Source organism: Aptenodytes patagonicus, chromosome 14 (assembly GCF_965638725.1).
Source record: "Aptenodytes patagonicus chromosome 14, bAptPat1.pri.cur, whole genome shotgun sequence".
NCBI classification, from domain to species: Eukaryota; Metazoa; Chordata; class Aves; order Sphenisciformes; family Spheniscidae; genus Aptenodytes; species Aptenodytes patagonicus.
Window position 1 is genome coordinate 10,064,939 of NC_134962.1, and position 18,698 is coordinate 10,083,636.

General features: G+C 42.6%; 1 protein-coding gene across 5 annotated transcripts in view; it reads right to left on the minus strand.

Annotated features, from left to right (window-relative positions):
• STAU1 (staufen double-stranded RNA binding protein 1) overlaps nt 1–11,398 on the minus strand; it is a 33,264-nt gene extending 21,866 nt beyond the window's left edge. For 4 of the 5 annotated variants that reach the window (XM_076352376.1, XM_076352375.1, XM_076352374.1 and 1 more), the window contains exons 1-3: nt 11,261–11,398; nt 5,351–5,417; nt 365–641 (exon numbers count right to left, since the gene is read on the minus strand). In XM_076352376.1, coding sequence (XP_076208491.1) covers nt 365–557 — 193 coding nt within the window. In that variant the 5' untranslated portion in view covers nt 558–641; nt 5,351–5,417; nt 11,261–11,398. The remainder of the gene's footprint in view (nt 1–364; nt 642–5,350; nt 5,418–11,260) is intronic. The other variant, XM_076352373.1, reaches the window with a different exon arrangement.
• Between the last annotated feature and the right edge of the window lie 7,300 nt (nt 11,399–18,698).

The window sequence follows — 18,698 nt, forward strand, 5'->3', positions numbered from 1 at the left end:
TGGTCATAAAAGAACTAAAGATAATAGAACTAAACAAACTACTTCAAACAACACATTTTTTATATTTAAAACAAGCTACTTGTAGAAAAGATGGATAGCCATGTTTTAAAAATTCAATGCTATACAATTTTAAATAGTCTTTACTATTACAAACATTTCAATTAATTATTAGAACTTCATGGAAAAGTACACTTCTATCTGTCTCAAACAGATTTCATTCAATAGGGAGAAAGCATTACAAGCTACTGTAGTTGGATAAATATTACTTTTAAAGTTATTAGTAGGTGCAAGACATCAGGAATGTATCATGCCAAACTATAAACACTAAGAATACATACACTTATTAACAGACACTCAATCTTACCTGCAGCTGCATTGGTGGATGTAACTGATGCAGAGGGTAAAGCAGAGTTTTGGATAGGTCTACCTGCATTTTCAGAGGGCAAAGAACTAGTAGTAGAAGGAATACTCAAAGGCTGTGAAAGAGATGGGTTTTTATTCAATATTTGGCTCCCTGCAAGGGCAGCAGAAGGATTCTGAATTTGAACTTGAGACATGTTCACTTCCAACCAGAGCAAATTACTGTAGGTAAACAGCTTTGAATGCAGGCAAACTCAGTGTGATGAAGCCAAATTGCTGACCTAAAATGTAAAGATGAAAAAAAGATTATACTAAATATTTAGCATTCTCTAACTAACAATCTATTGAAATTATTTCTCCATTAGCAAAAAGGGGAAAAGGGGAAAAAGCGTTCAATCACGCATCCATTGTTTCTATTTCGTATGCAGTAAGTCACGCATCCAGTTTTAACAGCATATTTCAATCTATATGCCCTATCATTTAAGTTTCACATTTCTTTCATTTATAAAAGAGTAGTACAGAAGTTTTATTTATGCTTGTGCATTTAAGATAACTATCCATCTGTTTTCCCCATCACTGAATCCATTTACAAAGCAAATCCAGTTCCTTAAACTGATAGCCACTGCTTATATACTAAACAAAGAGCAACTTTCACAAATGGATTACATTTCATGCATTCTACCATTTGAAGCTAAAGTTTTTAACTTGGAAGGGCAAGCAATAAATGCAGTCTTCACAAAACAACTATTTAGAGCATGCACCCTTTATTATAATCATATACTTTTTTCCCCCAGGACCACCAAGAAGAATGCCTAGCCACTTATAAGGGGAACACAACTGGTGTCCAGCAGAAAATGCCGAAGTAGCTATGACTGGGAAAAGCGAAGGTGTAAGAGTTCATAAACTTTATAAGCTACATGCGTTTTGAAGGTTAGTTCTATTTAAGTCAGAACATGTCTCAGTCACAGTTCGAGCATCAATTTAGAGTTATTTGGGCTTGTAACACTGTAAAGAAGCTTTGAAAGTGCTCATAGGCATCCACGTTCATTTAAGAAGAAACACCTCCAAGCGATGAACTTGCACCAGTCAATGTGAAGTATTGTGATAGGTCTTTCCTCCACCGACAAACAGTATTAGATTTCTCTTACACATGGATGCAACATTATCTTCATGCTCAGACAGTTAAACCTAAATATACACTAACAGGTTGCCAGTTTGAAGGCTATCATTGCTGCCAGAGCTCAGCTGCCCATATCCGCTTACGATCCACATCAATTTATTTATTAAAAATAAATTTTACAGCCAAGTAAATATATTTTTACACACAAAGGCACACACACGCACACATACATTGGTCACCTACAGATTTTATTAGGGCAACAAAGGTTTATTCTTTCGTAATTTATAGATGAAAAGGAGAAGAGAAATCACTGCTCCAGATACCACCAGGGAGCTATTAGTAGCAACGCAACTCCACTAGTGCTCTGTAAGCTTCAAATTCTGAACCTGTGAATGGACTTGAAATGTAAGAGGAGCAGCAATGAGTCAGAGTGAAGTTTTTAGCTAGTTACTGACAAAACAAACCTAAGAGGAGAACCTAGATTAATACATTCATGGATACAAAGATTTATTTATTTATCAAATAAGAGGAAAGAAGTAACTGGGAAGCAACAGATACACCAAAAAAATCTACCATCTGGAATATTTTTACTTTGAGAAAACATCATAAACTTGCCAGGCTTATCATACTACCAGTTGTGTAACTTTGTTTTTTACTGGAGAGTGAAATTAGTTCAGATCTCATTAGTTCAGAAGACCTATATGTAGATTATACTCAAAACAAATCCTATATTTGACTACTAAATTTGCAGAAGTTACACATTGGATGCGTTATAACTGTGAAAAGGGTATTAGGGCGTCTGTCTAAAGGAGCTCCAAGAAGTCGAAAGACAAAGATGAAAAGTATGTAGAATAAGACTCCAGGGTAATAATTTTATAATTGCTAAGTTTCATTCCCAGGAGCATCACTAAAAACACTGAAAATTTTCAAACATAATACAACAATAATAATTGCCTGGAAAAGACTATAAGGTCTTGCAGTGCAATAAAAAAAGCTAATTCTCCTTTCCTGCTGAAGTGCAATGCCCTTCAACGTAATTGAAGTTAAACAGTTTCTAATCCACGCATTTTGAGCAGACGACACCAAATTTTTTTATTTTGAAGTCAATAACATCAGGATCTTTCAGGTCATGCTGGAAAGGAAGTCTGAAATTCTTCTCAGAAAACTCTGCCTACAAGCACTTTGCTTTTAAAGCAAGGCACTATCCTTCATTTGCCATCACCTGGTTTTAGGGAACATGGAATTTCAGCTCCAAAGTACATACATTAAAGTGGTTTTCTAGTCAACTATCACACAAATGCAGAGAAGAACAGCATACCAATCCCTAGTAATTTTTTTTTCCCCCAAGAAGGGAATTCCCTGACAAGGATATTATTAGCTCACTTTCTATATTTACAGCCGAGTACTACAGAACCTCACAGCGGTACAGCTCAGACTGCTCTCTACCCAGATCTCTCTCCATCAAGAGTTATAACCATCAGTGTTCAGCTTGAAAAAGCTTTTCTTCAAACACCTCTGGTTAGAATAATATTCAGGACAGACAATTCAGCCATTATTCACAAAAATCTGTGGAGACTTGAGGTCACAGCCTAGTGCTTGAAACAATAAGGTTTTGGAAACTGATCCAATTTCGGATAGACTTCAGCTGTGCGCATTCCATGACCAGACAAAAAAAATGCTGCAGACACGTCCATAGCTCATAACCTGCTTATTCTCAGCACAGAGACCAATCGCCCAGCTTCTTCGGCAGTCTGGCTGCTCAGTCACCTCTAAACGGACCAAGTAAGGACCTAGGAAAGCGTGTGAAGCACACCTCGCTGGAATTCACCACACGCCCTGCCCCAAGCTTCCAACAAGCCGGAAGAGTTCAGCCTTTATGTACCTTCTGGGAATCCGAAAGACTTCCAACCTCACAACAAACCAAGTATTGGGAGTTTAAGCACAGCTCACTTTATACATCTGTAAGATGGTAACAATCCCACCCACCCTTCTGTTTGCAAAATGCTTTGCAATTACAAGTGTAGCCATGATTTGATGACCAAAATTACCATACAAATACCTGGCCTCTGGAGCCATTAATTTAGCAAGAAAGAAGAGATATACTCAACAGGATCCTGTGAGTGCTCCTTTCCCTGACTGTTTCTAAAGGTGGAGGAAGGAAAAGCTGCAACGCCTAACCAAAAAGAAATTTTAAGGAATCAATAAGCTATACCTTTACTTGAAATAGAAATCTGAAACCTGTAGAACACACTGCTGCTCAAGGTTTATCGCCAAGACATTCAAGTAGCCGAGTAACTGGGCATGCCAGTCTTTCGCCACAGCTGAAGAGAAATTTATTATCAGGGAGAGAACTGAATTGCAAGGAAAATAAAACATTTCCAATGAATGTATCATTTTTAACCTAAGTGGATAGAATGCTTGTTTCTACATAAATTGCTACATAAATCGCTACATCATCATCACGTTTCTCTCTCCTTAACCAATACACCAATCTCACGTTTTTATATTCAGGTCAAAATTTGAATCTACATCCTGTAAGTTATCACCAATTCAGAACTATTTCAGAGTTCACTAGATTGAATTCAGGCAGAATCAAAGCAAAGTAAACATTAAAAACATCTTGTGAATTGCTGAAATGCCACTTTACAAATTTCTGACAATTTTAGATGCTAGGTAGTAACTTACAAGATTATACCTTACAAGTTTATATATACAAATATATATTATGTTTTCTATTTGAAAACATTCAGCTCGTACTTTGACAAGCAACTTCAAAGAACAGTCTGACAAAACAGACTGGAATTTTGTTTGTATTTTTTCAGCTACCTGTGAAGTTTATGATACTGTAGTTGATTTGTGTGAAGTATTTCACTAGGGTATAAGAACTCACTGTCCATCACTGCACATTTAATTATAGGTTATTTGGGGATTATAAAAGGGTTTGCAGTACTTTTACAAAGTAATATGCCCTCTACCCTATAACAGGCTTACAAAATCCTAACTGTCCAAGAAAAAGCACCATAACCTAGAAAGTTGAAGCTAACAACTTATAAATGCTGTTTCTGTGGATAGAGAAACAAAGAGATGCCAGTATTTCAGGTGATTTTTCCATGTAATCAGGGGTTAGCTGCTTCAAACTTTTCAAGACAAATGCTAGTACAAATAACTGACCCCTATACAATACTCGAGGCATCGCTAGAACTTAAAACCACTCACAAACATCGAAAGATAGCTGAATTAACAAATGTTTTACTCGTACCATCTTAGCCAGCAGCTAATCGCATAACTTGCTCCTTTCCCACCCTTCCACACTTACTATTCGCTAACTCAGACATTAATATTTTAAATTTTATTGAGACAGTGTTGCACTAGAATATTATCCTCATGATGTTAATGGCTGCCATCAAACAATTCAATGACCTATGGACAATAAAAAACTTAGAGAGATGGATTTTCAGATGACAGAGCACTGTTCCCCACTCCAGTTTTCAGAATATTTATTTTCTTCTGGTGCATCAATGCCTGGAATATTCCCAGAAATTTTGAATACATTAAAAATGCAAAGTTCAGAGGTAACCAAAAGGCAAGCAAATAAATGCACAAAGATGTGAACACAGTCTCAGTCCACTCAGCCAAAAATAAATTAAAATCTTCCTATATAAAAGAAAGAAGGTAGCATTTTCAGATAAAAGCTCTCTTGGGGCTTTTTTGTGTCATAATTCTCAAAGGTGTTGCAGATAGATGCCAGAGGATCAAACAAAAAACAGAGACTTCCTGTGGATAATGATGTTTTACCACAACTTGTGGTTTCTTTAATATGATGCAAATAAAAGGTAAGAAACTTTAATGTTTTAAGTAAGTTTCCTGTACCTTTAGGAGATCCAGAGAGTGAAGATTTGGATTTAGTTCTGAATAGGATATTTATGATGGAGAATGCCTAAAAGGAAAAACAGAGAGTTAGCATTTTGCTTCCTGAAGCTACAAAAAGATCTTCTGTAGTAAATGTCTCACGACTACACTGAGTTTGCCTCATCCGTTTGGATGACAAGAATTTGTATGACCATTAAATTCTCACTGACAGACTGCTCAAAGGAGCTATGTTTTTCCAAGCAGAAATTCTGACCTGATCCAAGAATCTTCCTTCCTTGCTCTTTCCCCAAACCCAAGTGATTTTTCTTACACAAACAGTGGAATCTCTGCTCTTTGCAGGATTATGAGTCACTTCCAAGGTCTCTTTCTGTAGTAAGGCTTCCAGTTCTGTAGAAGTTAACCTTCTTCCTAACAGCCCTAGAGATCAGCTACTGAAATTAGACTCAGACCTAAATTCACAAAGCCAAACCACGAGCAAGCCACTAACCTGAGAAACTCTGGCAGCTATTAACTGCAAAAATCTGATGTAAATTCTACCTTTTAGCTACATTTCCAGTCTAATGATTTCACTCACAAATAGGCATATAAAAAAAAAATCAACCTAGCTAAAACCATTTTAGAATAAAATTGTTTCAGTACTGAATATGAAACCTGTCACTGCATGGACTGCTCTAAATGGAAACCAAAACGTATTTTATTCTGCTTACAAATATAGCACAAAGTGTTTAATCCTTCTTTTCCATGACTAAAGCCAACTGCGCGCAGATGCTAGCAACATTACTACCAGCAACAAAATGGGTAAGATCTCAATCTTGATTAAGGTTAGAAGAGGACGTAGATAAACAAGCTCCTGAATTTACTTCAGAGAGCCATTTCAAAATCCTACAACGAATCTTAGAGCTGTAACCAGTTATCTTGGAGGAGTCCTGCAGAACAGATAAGGATACAGAGCCTGAAAAAGGCAGACATCGTGCCTATTTTTTTAACTGGAGAGCGAAGAAGGGAGATGAGAGGATTACAGACCTATCAGTTCAACCCTTCTTCTACAAGTTTTTCTGGAGGCTTAATTAAGCACCTGGAAAACAAGGAAATGGGTAATACTCCCAGGCGGGATCAAAACCAAGTTGTACAAAGACAACTGAATTTTCTCCAGCCATCTCCGGTAGTCTAACCAGGCTCAGCCTGTTTGATTTGCACCTTAATCCCAGCAGGTGCAAGGTTCTGAGCAGGCACTGTCTCCTGATCAAACACAGGGCAGAAAAACCGCCAGTGGACACCAGCAGAGTGGGAGAAGAGTTACAACCAACAGAACACCATTACCTAACACAAGCCAATGCTGACAGGCTCTTTTAGAAAAAGCAATCATCGCACTGAGATGCGGAAATGGAAAAATAGGCTGAGAGGTATCTGCAGCAGTGCTTCTACTCTGTACTCAGGGTTACTGAGCCCTCAGCTGGAGCAGTGCATCCACACGTGGGTACCATGCTTCAAGACAGATGTGGACCCAGATAGCACAAACAAAGTAGGAAAAGCACAAAACACTCAGCTTTAGAAAAATATAACCTATTAAAAAAAAACACTAAAGGATTTGGGCTTCTATGTGCTGAAGAGGAGAGGGCTCGCTGGGGCCTGACAACCAGCAGCCTTCAAGTACACAAAAAGGTTTTTGGAGTGGAAAAGAATAATCTGTTCTTCATGCTTAAAGTGCCAGAACTAGAGGCAAGAGGCTTAAAAGCACATCAAGAAAACGCTTTCTGATAGTAATGGTTGCAATGAACTATACCGCTTTGGGTGACAGAGGCGACTTCACTGTTGGCAAACTTTACGTAACTGATAAACATCCATTTAGAGTGAGGCTGGCATACCTGGCACCGCAGCGGAATGGACTACTTCCCTCCCTGGAGTCCCTCCCAGCCCCGATTCCATGACTGAGAACACACTTTCGTGCACCCGACTGTAACAGCACATTTCCGTCTCTTACCAGAGGAAGACAAGGCCTTGTTGTTAAACAACAGGTTTGGCAAAAAGGGGGATCTCACATGGGTCTTACCGCAGACTTGCTCTGAACTCTGATAAACCACTTGAAAATACAAGCGAGACTAAATCCTCAAAGAAATAGGTTTTATTCATTGTCAGGACCAGAATATGGAAAGGTGTCCCATTCCTCAGGATGCACACATTCGGAAGGCTGGAAGCTATGACATTCTCATCTTGCTACTTGTTATGAACTTGCACGTGTACCCCATTAAAACTTTCTTTGCATCCACTCGTGACCCACCAGCACCAGGCAGGGAGGACTTTTTATGGAACGAGAACAGGGTAGAACGAGAAACAGAACAGATACCAGATAAAACCATCAAGGTTCAAATTAGGAGGACTTCTTGACATCACCAACGAAAAATCATGACAAACAACATCCAAGAAAAAGTTTTAGCTATAGGAAACAAGGTTTTGCATTAACTTCTTTCTGAAAAGTGGATGCTTCATAACATAGTGCATCTGAACAGTTACTGGCCCTTCAGTCACATAGCAAGGAAGATTAATTGCTCCTTATCAACAACAAACTCTGTTCTCAAAGCAGGGAAGTCCATTTATCCCTGTTTCACAGATGGGCAACTAGAACACAAAACCCAAGTCCTGTCCCCGCAAAAGGATGTAGGTATGCGGGGTGGGGGCTAGGCAGAACTGAAACAACTAAATGAACTGCGAAATGCACAACATTTACTCACCAACCCCTCTGCCACCTGTATTTTTACGTGCCTGTAGCTCTATTGCCACTCAGTGTCAACCAACCCTCATTTGGGTAAAAGCACGGCATTGCAGTAGCACTTCTCTGCCCCGCAGGAACAATCTGCTGAGCTGGTCTGATGGGGAGGCCAATCCCCCACAGCTCAAATTAGAATTTATGGTCACATCAAAGGCAGACCCACTGTTCAACAACATTTTTCACCTGTTGTTTGCAGACTGGGGAATATTACAGTGCATTCATTACCCAGATAAATTTTGGTTAGAAAGATTCCCCCTCTCCTCCCTTTTTTTAAAGGAGTTTTAAATAACTCCAATGTGGTGGCGGAGTCTCTTTTGTCCCACACTCGACCATTCTGGAGCACGAAGAACGGATTTCCACAAATTCTAGGAGGTTTGTTGAGATGCTTTGTCTCCCAATATACCTTTGAAAAACCCACATCAGTGGTAGCTTTGTAATATATAGCGTAAAATTCTAAAGCGTTTGACTGCTGCAACAGTGTTTAAGAACAAAACCTATCTATTTACAATTGGAAAAGGGCAAATAAATATTCACTATCAATCAAGATTAAAAAAAGACTACAAGTTTTACAGACTTATGGCTATTTACACAAAATGTAAAACACTAGCTGAACAATGTTTTCTTCTTAGATAAATCTTTTTCTATAATATGTGGGCAAGACAAGGTACATCTCAAAGGCGACATTCCCTGTAGAAAAAGATGGTGCTCTTTTTGAGTACTGGTAAGATGAATTTTCAAGGGCGGAAACACTAAATATTAAACAAATTAGTTCGGGAGCTAAGACATGGATTATTAATAAGAGAACAGGTGATGAAAAGCTAAAATTTGAAAGTAAAATCTGAAGGAAAAGAGGGAACTAGCAGATGTACACATAAACCAGAGAGTTCCACACATAATGCAAAATAATAAACCAGAAAGTGATAAGTCAATCATGAATAAAGATAAACGCTTAAATGCTTACTTCTGGCTGAATTAGTTAGTACTGTGACAAAATATTTAATGATTTTTTTTTTTCCCCCTGCAGTAGAACAGGTCAAAAAAGCCCAATGATACCCATTACAGTTAACACGGTAACCAGTGCACAGATCCCCTCTACTGTTCCAGTTGCATCTTCAAGAACTGTAATAAAATAATCAACCCCTCGGCAAGGATCCTAGACAAAGCAATTAAAAAAAATTTTTTGGAAAGTTCCTATGTCTTCAGCATAAAGTTGCTGTTCTTCAGTAAGATCCGAAAGGCACAGAGCAGTTTTCAATTTTGCCCCGACTTTGTACAGTTACATCACCCCAAATTTATTTCAACCTGTGAACACTTTAATTTTGCCACAAAATACCTAATACTTTGACTGACTGGTACTGATAGTGAAAAAATGATTAATGATAAATGTTATGAAAAATTTCAAACTAAGAAAGAGTGGCTGCTTAAAATAATAATAAAAAAAGAACTGTATCTTGCATACATCCTTTAAGGAGCATTTTGAAATGAGATTCTGATCCAACATCAGAAAATAGAAAATACGGTAAAAAATTTTCATCAAGATGTGACAGACACCCAGTGAATATCTCTGTAAAAGTTTGAACATACGAATTTGTACGAGATGATCAGTAGACAAATCAGAGCTCGCTTTATTACACCATAGCTATAGCTGCGTCATTAAAACTCAAGTTTGATGTTCACTAGTCTTTAAAAAAAATACATTTCTGCCAGTTTGAGCAAGGGAACGATGTAGTACGCTTGCATGTTCTAGTTAGAAGGAAGAAGATTTTATAAATATGCTATTCCAAAAGCAGACAAAGGACTTCATTCAGGTATTTTATTTCACTGCTATATATACACCTAGCCTTCATTTACATTCCAAATGATGTTCCTCCCAGGTTTGCCTTAAACCTGCCAGAAAAGCAAAGATGAATAAATCAGAAAAATGGCTGTCAACATTACCAGCTGTAGTATCACCTAGATGGACAACCCAAACGAATCAAACCCTGAATCGCCTCTAGGACAGATAGAAGCAGTGTAGATTTAAAAGGAACTTGTTGCTGTTACATCTCCTGAAAAACTGGTGGTGTGATCAAAAAACAGTGAAAAGAAAAGTGAGCCTGGTGCAGCGATGGCTGCCAAAGCCCGTGGGCAACGAGGAGAAAGTGTGACGATGCCAGCGTTCAGAAAGAAAGCTCATGCTGCTAATACCTGCTGCCTCGGTGTTTGCACTGTAATCTGTACAAGGAGAAGGCTGGGGGCGTCTCCTGCTGTTGTCACCGTATCTACACCTTTTATCAGAACAGTCAGACAAGTCTAGTTCAGTCTCGGGAGTTCTGCTACCAAGATCGTGCGCCCCTGAGACTTTGCAGAAGTCTGTGACTGTTGTCACCCGCTCCGGGCAATCCGGAGAAGGAGGATGGCTGCAGCCGCTTTCTCCAAGGGGCTCAGAGAGCCTAAACCAGCTGTGCTGCCACCAACCCCCGCTCCTGGAGGGGCCGGGGGCCACCGCTGTCACCCTCCAAGCCGAAACGAGGATTTTGGGCAGAGAAGGACTGCCAGCATCACCCGCCTGGAGCACCTGGGGTGCCCGGTGCTGCCGCCAGCCCCGGCTCACAGCGCTCCGGGAGCCCAGCCCCGCCGCTGACACTTCCCTCGCTAGGGCCGGCCAAGTCGCCCGCCGCCCCCACCGCTCGCCCCGCCGGCCTGGGGGCGCCGCCGCGGCCGCTCGGGCAGGGAGGGCGGGCAGGGTCCCGCGCCGCCGCCAGCGGCCCCACCGAGGCTCAGCGGGGACGGCCCCGCGGCTCGCCCGCCGCGACCTGCCCCGCTCCCCCCGCGCCGGGCGCTCCCCCGCGCCGGGCCCCCGCCAGGCGGTGGGGACAGGGCCGGGGGCTGCCCACCCGGCCCGCGGGCTGCCCACCCGGCCCGCCGCCGCCCCCGGGAGCCGGGCAAAGCCCCATGCGGGGAGGGGAGGCGGGGAGCGGCGGGGGGGGGAGGGGGGAGCAAGGGGGCGCGGGGAGAGGGGGGGTGCCCGCCGCGGGGGCTGTCCCCTCCCCGCAGCCCCGCCGGCACGGCTCGGCGCGGCCCCCGCTAGGCCCCGCCGCCGCCGCCACCCCCCGCCCCGCTGCCTCGGCGCCGGGGGGAGCCCGGGCCGCCTCCCCCCTCACCTGGCTGCCTGGGCTGCGGCTCCCGGGCCGGCTGGTGGTGCGGGCCAGCGGGCGGCTCAGTCCATGGGCCGGGTCCCGGGGGGGGCCGGGGGGCGACCGCGGCAGCGGAGGGAGGCGGCGGGCACAGGGCAAACACTAAAGAGAATGAGCGGGGCCAGCTCCGGCCGGGGAGGAAGTGACGGCACCGCGCCGGGAGGCGGGGCAGGGGGTTAGCCAATCGAGGGCGGTCGAGCCCCCGCGGTCACCGCCTCCCTCCGCGCTCTCAGCCAATGGACGCGGGGGCCGGCCGGGAGCAGCGCCTCCGTCGCGACGACTACAAGTCCCGGCGTGCCCGGCGAAAGAGCCGCAGCCCGCCTCGGGGCGGGGGGACTACAGCTCCCGGCGTGCCCCGCGCCCGCCAGGGCCGCCGTGCCCCGCCAAGATGGAGGCGCCGCGGGGAGGGAGCGGGGCGGGCCGCCGCCGCCGCCGCCCGCGGGTCGCTCCCGGCCCCCTCCCCGCCCGCCTCCTCCCGCGCCGGGGACCGGCAGCCCCGCTCTCTCAGCGGGCGGGGACGATCCGAGGGCCCTGGTTCGGGGCGCGGCGGAGGGGCGTCCGGACGGCGCCCGCGGCTGCCCCGCGGGAGCGGAGCCCGGCCGGGGGACGGGCCACCGTCCGCTGCTGGGAAAGCGGCCGCGTACGGGGGCTCCCGCGGCGCGGCGGGAGGCCGGCGGCTCCGCGGGGCGACAGCCGCCCAGCGGCACCGCGCGCCCCGGGGCGGGGAGCTCCTCGCTGGGCGCCGCCCGCCCGCCCGCCCGTGTGCTCGGTGCGTCGTCTCTGTCGGGAAGAAGCGAAGAGGCGTGTACGAAATGCCCGTGTTCCACTTCCGTCACGGCGTTCCTGGGAAAAGAAAAACCTGAAAGGAAAGAAACGCGGAACTTGCCCGGGTGCCCCGGGGCTGCCTCCAAAGGAGCGGGCCGGGCCGGGCCGGGCCGGGCCGGGCCGGGCAGGGCAGGCGGCCGGCGGCGCGCCGGCGCTCGGACGGGCGCGTCCCGGTTGGACAGCAGCGTGAAGTTGCTGTCGAATGGGGAGCTGGTAGGGAATGTCAGCCAGCGCACCTGCGACAGGGAATTAAAAAAAAATATATATTTCAAACTTGAAAACACGTGTGGGTGGGAAGGAAAAATCATGCTGAACCGGGGAAGGTAAAGTGATACAGGTAAAACCGGTGACTGCATACACGCAAAAACCTTGGAACAGGTGCTGCCCAGGAAAAAATCCCACAGCTGGTGTGTACAGCTGCAGCCAGCTGACACTACTGAACTCTGCGGCTAACTGCGCTTAAATTCAAGATCTGCATTTCAATGTAAAAGGCACGTAAGCTGAATCTGTTTAGTTCCTATGCAGAGCTTTAATTTGCCCTCTGCAAATCTATCCCTCCATTTCCCAAAGCCGCCCCCCCGCCGGTAATTAACTGCCAGTACCTTAACCGTGGCTCTCGGTGACTTTGCGATTGTTTTTGCTGGACTCCTGAAATTACTACCTGGAGTGAATCCGTGTACATTACCTAAGCCAAAACCAAGATACGAATGCATTTATTCTGCATTAAGAAAGCAAAAATTCCAGCATGCCACCACTGACGTCTATAATTTCTAGCAATTTTAGACGTCACACAAATCGAGCCTTTAAATACCGATGTGTTGCTTCAGATACCGCAGCTCTTGAAAGAAAAGTGAAAACCACGTTAACAGTAGCGTGCAGCCGTCCAGGGAACTTCTGACATAGCGGAAGTTTCCCTTCCTGGGTCACTGTAGCAACAGAAATGCCCTACAAGATTTAAAATAATGCCATCATTAGTTTTTTAAAAGTTAAGTATCATCAAGTATTTTAAAGACAACACTTTTCCTAACCTGTATGATTTCTTAAAGCAATACAACTGCTTTTTATAACAAATCTGCACTAGCAAAGAAGCTAGCAAAAATTACAGTACGATATTAAACAGTCCCCAGTTGTGCCAGAATAGGTCAATCCATTCTGTCAGAAAAAGATACTGTGAGCACTTTTTGTTTTAGAAATATTTTATCTTTCTTAATAGGTAAAAATACAGTTTAAGTTACAAGGTTGCATTTAAACCCTATGGCGTCATCAAATTGCACATCAGTAATTTCTGCCGTTGTTCGGCAAAAAACGTGGCATCCAGCCCACAACATTTACTAACCGAATACACGTAAATGCAAAAGCCTTCACATTCAGTGGGGAGAATCACAACTACAACATTTCGGCAAAACCGAATTAGAAATAAAAAACAATATACCTAAAGCTCCATATCCATTTCTGTATTTAATACTGATATGGATTCCAAAGATACCATAAAGAAAATACATCATACACTTAAAATCAATTGACAATATAGCATTTAAAAGACATTCTCCAGTATGTAGGTATATAGATATATATCCCATATCACATTTAAACATCTATTCATATGTTCTTGTGGTCTGTTGCATAATAATATGTGCTGTTAGATGCTTTAATTATTCCAAGCCAGCCACAGTTATATTTCAGAAGGAAATGAAATTTCAACTGTTGTGTAATCATTACTGCAAGGCTTAATGTTGTCTACAACAGAAACAACATTTGTGCAGGTTTTTTGTAGAAAGTTAGGTGGAGACAGGGAATTACAAAGCTATCTATTTTTCTTTTTCCAGATTGAGTTGCATTAAAAATTCAGTTTTATGTTCTTTTTCCAGAAAATTGTGAACGTTTGGATAAGTGTAAAATCTGCACAACTGGGACAAAAAGTATCCACAGTCAGATTACAAAGTTGAACATAATTTAAGCAAATACGTAATTCAAAAGTCCGAGGAACACTTGGCACACCACCTCAAATATCCAACATATTTGTCCTTTCATTTGAAGGATATTTACTCCTTTAGTATGTGTATGATTATTAATTATTCAAAAACGTTACAAAAGACTTTTCCACTCTTCTTTATACAGCAGCTTAAACAGGGACAGAGACCTATTTCCAGCCAATAATTTGTAAAATATTTGCAACTTTCATTTTGTTTTATGAAGGAAGCAGTACTGCAACTACAGTATTTTCAGATGTTCATGTAGAAATCTGATTATTTGTTATTAATATATTTTCTTTGTTAAATACCTGCTTCAAAATACCCCTTGTATCAGGCACAAAAACAGAGTGTGAATTTCTCTTCACAGCTTTTGAAAATGAAAACTTTTTACTAGGAAGCTAAATATATGAACTAGCTGTGCTAAACCCCCTTTATTCTGCTTTTCTGACATGTTACTCATTTGTAACAAAGTATCTTTTACTTTCTATTAAGATTTATTACTTTATTATTAAGGTATTTTCTTCTATTCTCATCTTGAATACAATACAGTAAGTTCAGCATAAGCTTTGACCTCACACAAATTAGAAGATTATTATTTTGAGAGAAAATTTTAAAGCCTATAGTCACTTTGCAACTAGCTGTCAACAGAAGTCACTGAGCTTTTCATGTACTAGCTGATACCTACTATTATAGCCCGTATTCCCCAGGAACACCTCAAATTTCCTCTAAATTATATTAAAGGCAATAATGACTTGATTTAAATAAGCAAGGGTAGAAAGCTAAGGGAAAATAAAGCATTTATCCTGCTTTCTGATAGCTAGGTAGATTTATAGATAGATTTAAATTTTCACAGAGAACTCATGCCTGGAGCATATCCTTGTCAGTTAACAACTGCGCAATTTTAAATGCAAATGCCTCAAACAGGAGAAAATGTCTTTGTAATACTGCTGAGGGCTAGAAGAATATGCAAAACAGGTAACAGGTATTAAGAAATACTATTGTTTCTGTGAAGAAAGGATTAAGCTGTTTTAAGACAAAAAATCAAGGTTTGACATGGGGAGCTTTGGGACAAGGAAAGCGCCAAGCCGTTCTGGAGCACGGGGTACAGCTGTATCCAAACTAGCTTTCCATGAACTGCCGTGCGCAGTCTGGCAGAGACAGCTCTGTTTGTCAGGTGAGGCACTCCGCCAAATACAGCTGGATGCCTAGATCTCCACACTGCTACAGCCAAGCTGTTTTTATTATCCAAGTTAGTGCAGGTGTATAGATGCTGCGCTGCAAACTTCTTCCAAAGTTTTGTCAAAATGTTTTCAAAGTGATTCGCCAGCATTTTAGCAGCATTCTCGACAGCTTGAAGCATGCGCTCTCGGGACTGATAAAGGGAAGCTCACTGGATGATAAACCTTTTCTGTACAAGAATGAGTGAACTTCAGGGAAGGGTGAAGAACTGTAAACAAACAGATTGCTGTGGCCAGCTTTGAGCCAGAATCTCACACGATGCCTTACGGTTAACTCGTGCTGGTGGCAGTACAAAGACGTGCTCCGACAGCTTTAACCTGGCCGACCTCTTCTTGGCAATGTTACGGCTCTCAGGAAGGCTGTTCTCATGGAAAGGTCACGGAATGAGTACAAAAGTATATATAACAATCAAAGAAGTGCAGCCTGAGGGAAGGCACGTTCAAGCAAGCTACTGAGAGCCTGAAGAAAAGTTTTCTGAAAGCAGAAGTCGGCTGAAAGAATGTGCTCTGGCCTCATCAGAGAATTTTTAGAATGAAATGTCTGGCTCACTGAGAGGATGACTCTTACCTTAGCACATATTTATATGAAGAAATAGAACTTTGCTTTAGTATGTGCTGCCAACATTGCAGGAACGCTGGTAGCATCGTGGCCTATTCACAACCCACAAAACCAAGAATATGTACTGGTCTTGAGGGTGGTGGTGGTTTGTTTTTGTTTTTGTTTTTCCTTAAACCAACGATAAGGTATTTCTTCTGCTACAAAAGCCTCAGAATATTATTTAGAAGCTGACAACCACAAGTCAGGCAGCAGGCTCCAAAAAAAAGGACAGTAGATTAGACTTCCATGGTGTCAAAAGATCCCAAACCAAGTGTCCCTTTGCCCATTTCATACTCAAAAAGGAGCAAGTAATCTTTTCCCCCTCGAATTTGAATAATCTTCTACCATTATCAGTTGCAAGGGAGAATTGGCTACTTATTTTCAGAAGTGTTTCAGAAGAAGATCTCAGGTGGTGGGCAGGAGTTAATTGTCTAACATTGCATTAGATGCTCCCAAGTCCTCAGAAGATCCATTGACACAGGTGTTTCCAGCCTGAGCTTTCTAAAGAAACTGGTGTTTGCCTAACTGTTTAACAAGGAATACACCAAAGGGCGGCCTAGGGAAGTTCAACAATCTTGCAAAAACTGTTACGACATTGCTTGCATCAGTTACCACTACAATTAACAGATAAATACAGTTGGAACATGGTGTTGCCTTCTGAATCTTGAGAATGGGAGGTCTCAGAAGTAGCAATAAGGTCTCCACCTAAATGAAGGTGAGGGCACTGCCAATAACATTTGCCTGTACTCTGAAGCAGAGATGCATCTGCTTGCCTGCACCACACTTGAAAAGTTCATTTCCCTGAAAGGGTAAGTGCTCTATATAAACACTTGCATGCCTTATGAAATCTGCAGAATGTGTCAGGACTAAATAACATGTCACTAACAGTGCCACAGCCATGTCCACAAAGTCTAAGTTACTCAACTCTGAGTGAACTAAAGGACAAGTATGCCACTAGTATTTGTTGATCTGAAGTCACTTAGGCACTTATTCACACGGAATGTCTGTCCAACAACAAAAAGTCACACGTTACAGGAAGTGCAAGATAGTGAACATCAAGATTCACTGATAGTTTTCCATTCAGAAGAGCCAATTTTTCTTTGGCTATCTCTCAAAAAGGTTCTGGCTTGTTGCTGTAAATCCTGTCCAGTTCCATCTATGCTGGTACTGGTAAGATAAGAAACATCTGTTCACTTACTTACATATCTCAGCAACCCATCCCCTAAAGAAATCTTGCTTAGAACTAAGATGGTCTAATATGAGCCCCTTAATATCGCATAGTGCTGAAGAACCCCATTTCAGCACAAGGTTATCTAGCATACATGCATAATAGGCTGTCTGCCTGAATAGATGCAAAGGTAGCATGTCAAATTACTGTTACATGACCACCAGTACCAATTTAGTTTTCATTCTTTGAGGCTGACAGGAAAAAAAAAGGTCTGCAAATTCTCTGTAGAATTGTTCTCCCTATTATCCAAGGAAAAAGACAAAGCTGCAGAGCAGACAGGGTTCCAAGTATCCTTTTTGGCTTGCAGGTTTTGAATGACCACAGCTCAATTACCACTGACATTCGAGGAAGGCACTCAGCTCCTTGCAAATGTCACGCGTCTCCCATGTGGTTTCAGCCTGTCTATTGAAATTCATTCTGCAAGGCGCTTCGGCAAACTTGTAACACACATCACAGTCTCTCTCATCAGCATTAAGGCAGATGCTTTTCATGATCACCACTGTATTATTTCACTCTTGAGAACTGCTTTCGCTTCATACCTATGAACACAGAGGGTCTGACACTGCATGACAGACCAGATTCAAGAAAACCTGTTGATGCTGACTCATTTAATACATTTTTAGGCACTTAAGTAGTTTATATCCATTGTCTAACAAGCAACTCATTTCTTTATACATTAAGAGATATGGCCAGCTGATTCTGCCCTATGTTTCACCCTCAGTAAATTCAGTAACTTTCTTGATACAAGGCCCAGCTTCAATAGGCATTCTAACTACAAAAGACCAGTCCCGATTCAAGTCATCTGCAGAATTTCTGTGGACTAAAAAAATCTGTCATGTATGACATCGCTTAGTATCACTTAAGTCTGAGACTTCACTCTTATTCATGAGTTTTCCAGTCTCTATAATTAGATTTACTTATATCCCTGCAGTACCAGTGCTCTGAAAGCCTATGGTCTAGTAGTTTAGTGCCCAGGCCATCTGAGAACAGAGTCAGGCTCAGGCATTTAACCAGTCACTTTAAACAGCCATAACTACAAGGTAAACCGATGCACTTAGAATTCAAGGCTAGCAAACCTAATCAGTATATTTATGAGGAGACAGGGAGAACGTCCGAGTTAAGTTTAACTCTAAGATCACTGCTTCAGTTTTAATACATTACTAAAAATTCACTTGGAGACCGATACCCGCTCTAAGAGGGCAGATGACTTGCTTTTACTGCACTATACCGACATGTCTTGTTCAAAGAGAAGGGGTGCAGCTGTTGATGAATATCAAGAGTGATAATAGCTTCGGATCTTCTGCCAAAGTTTTAATTTGCTCTGTATGATCCTACAATATATTTAAACTATTACTTAAGATAAAGAAAAATCCTCACAGTCCCACTATTTTGTATTCTAAATTTAAAACATTGTCTGTTTTTAAACCAACTACGTTCTTCTAAAACAGTAAGCGCACAGTGACAGGCATTTTAAACAAGTACTTCTTATTTATTCACAATTTAAAGTTTAAGGAAAGACAAAAGAAATACAAAGGACAACATC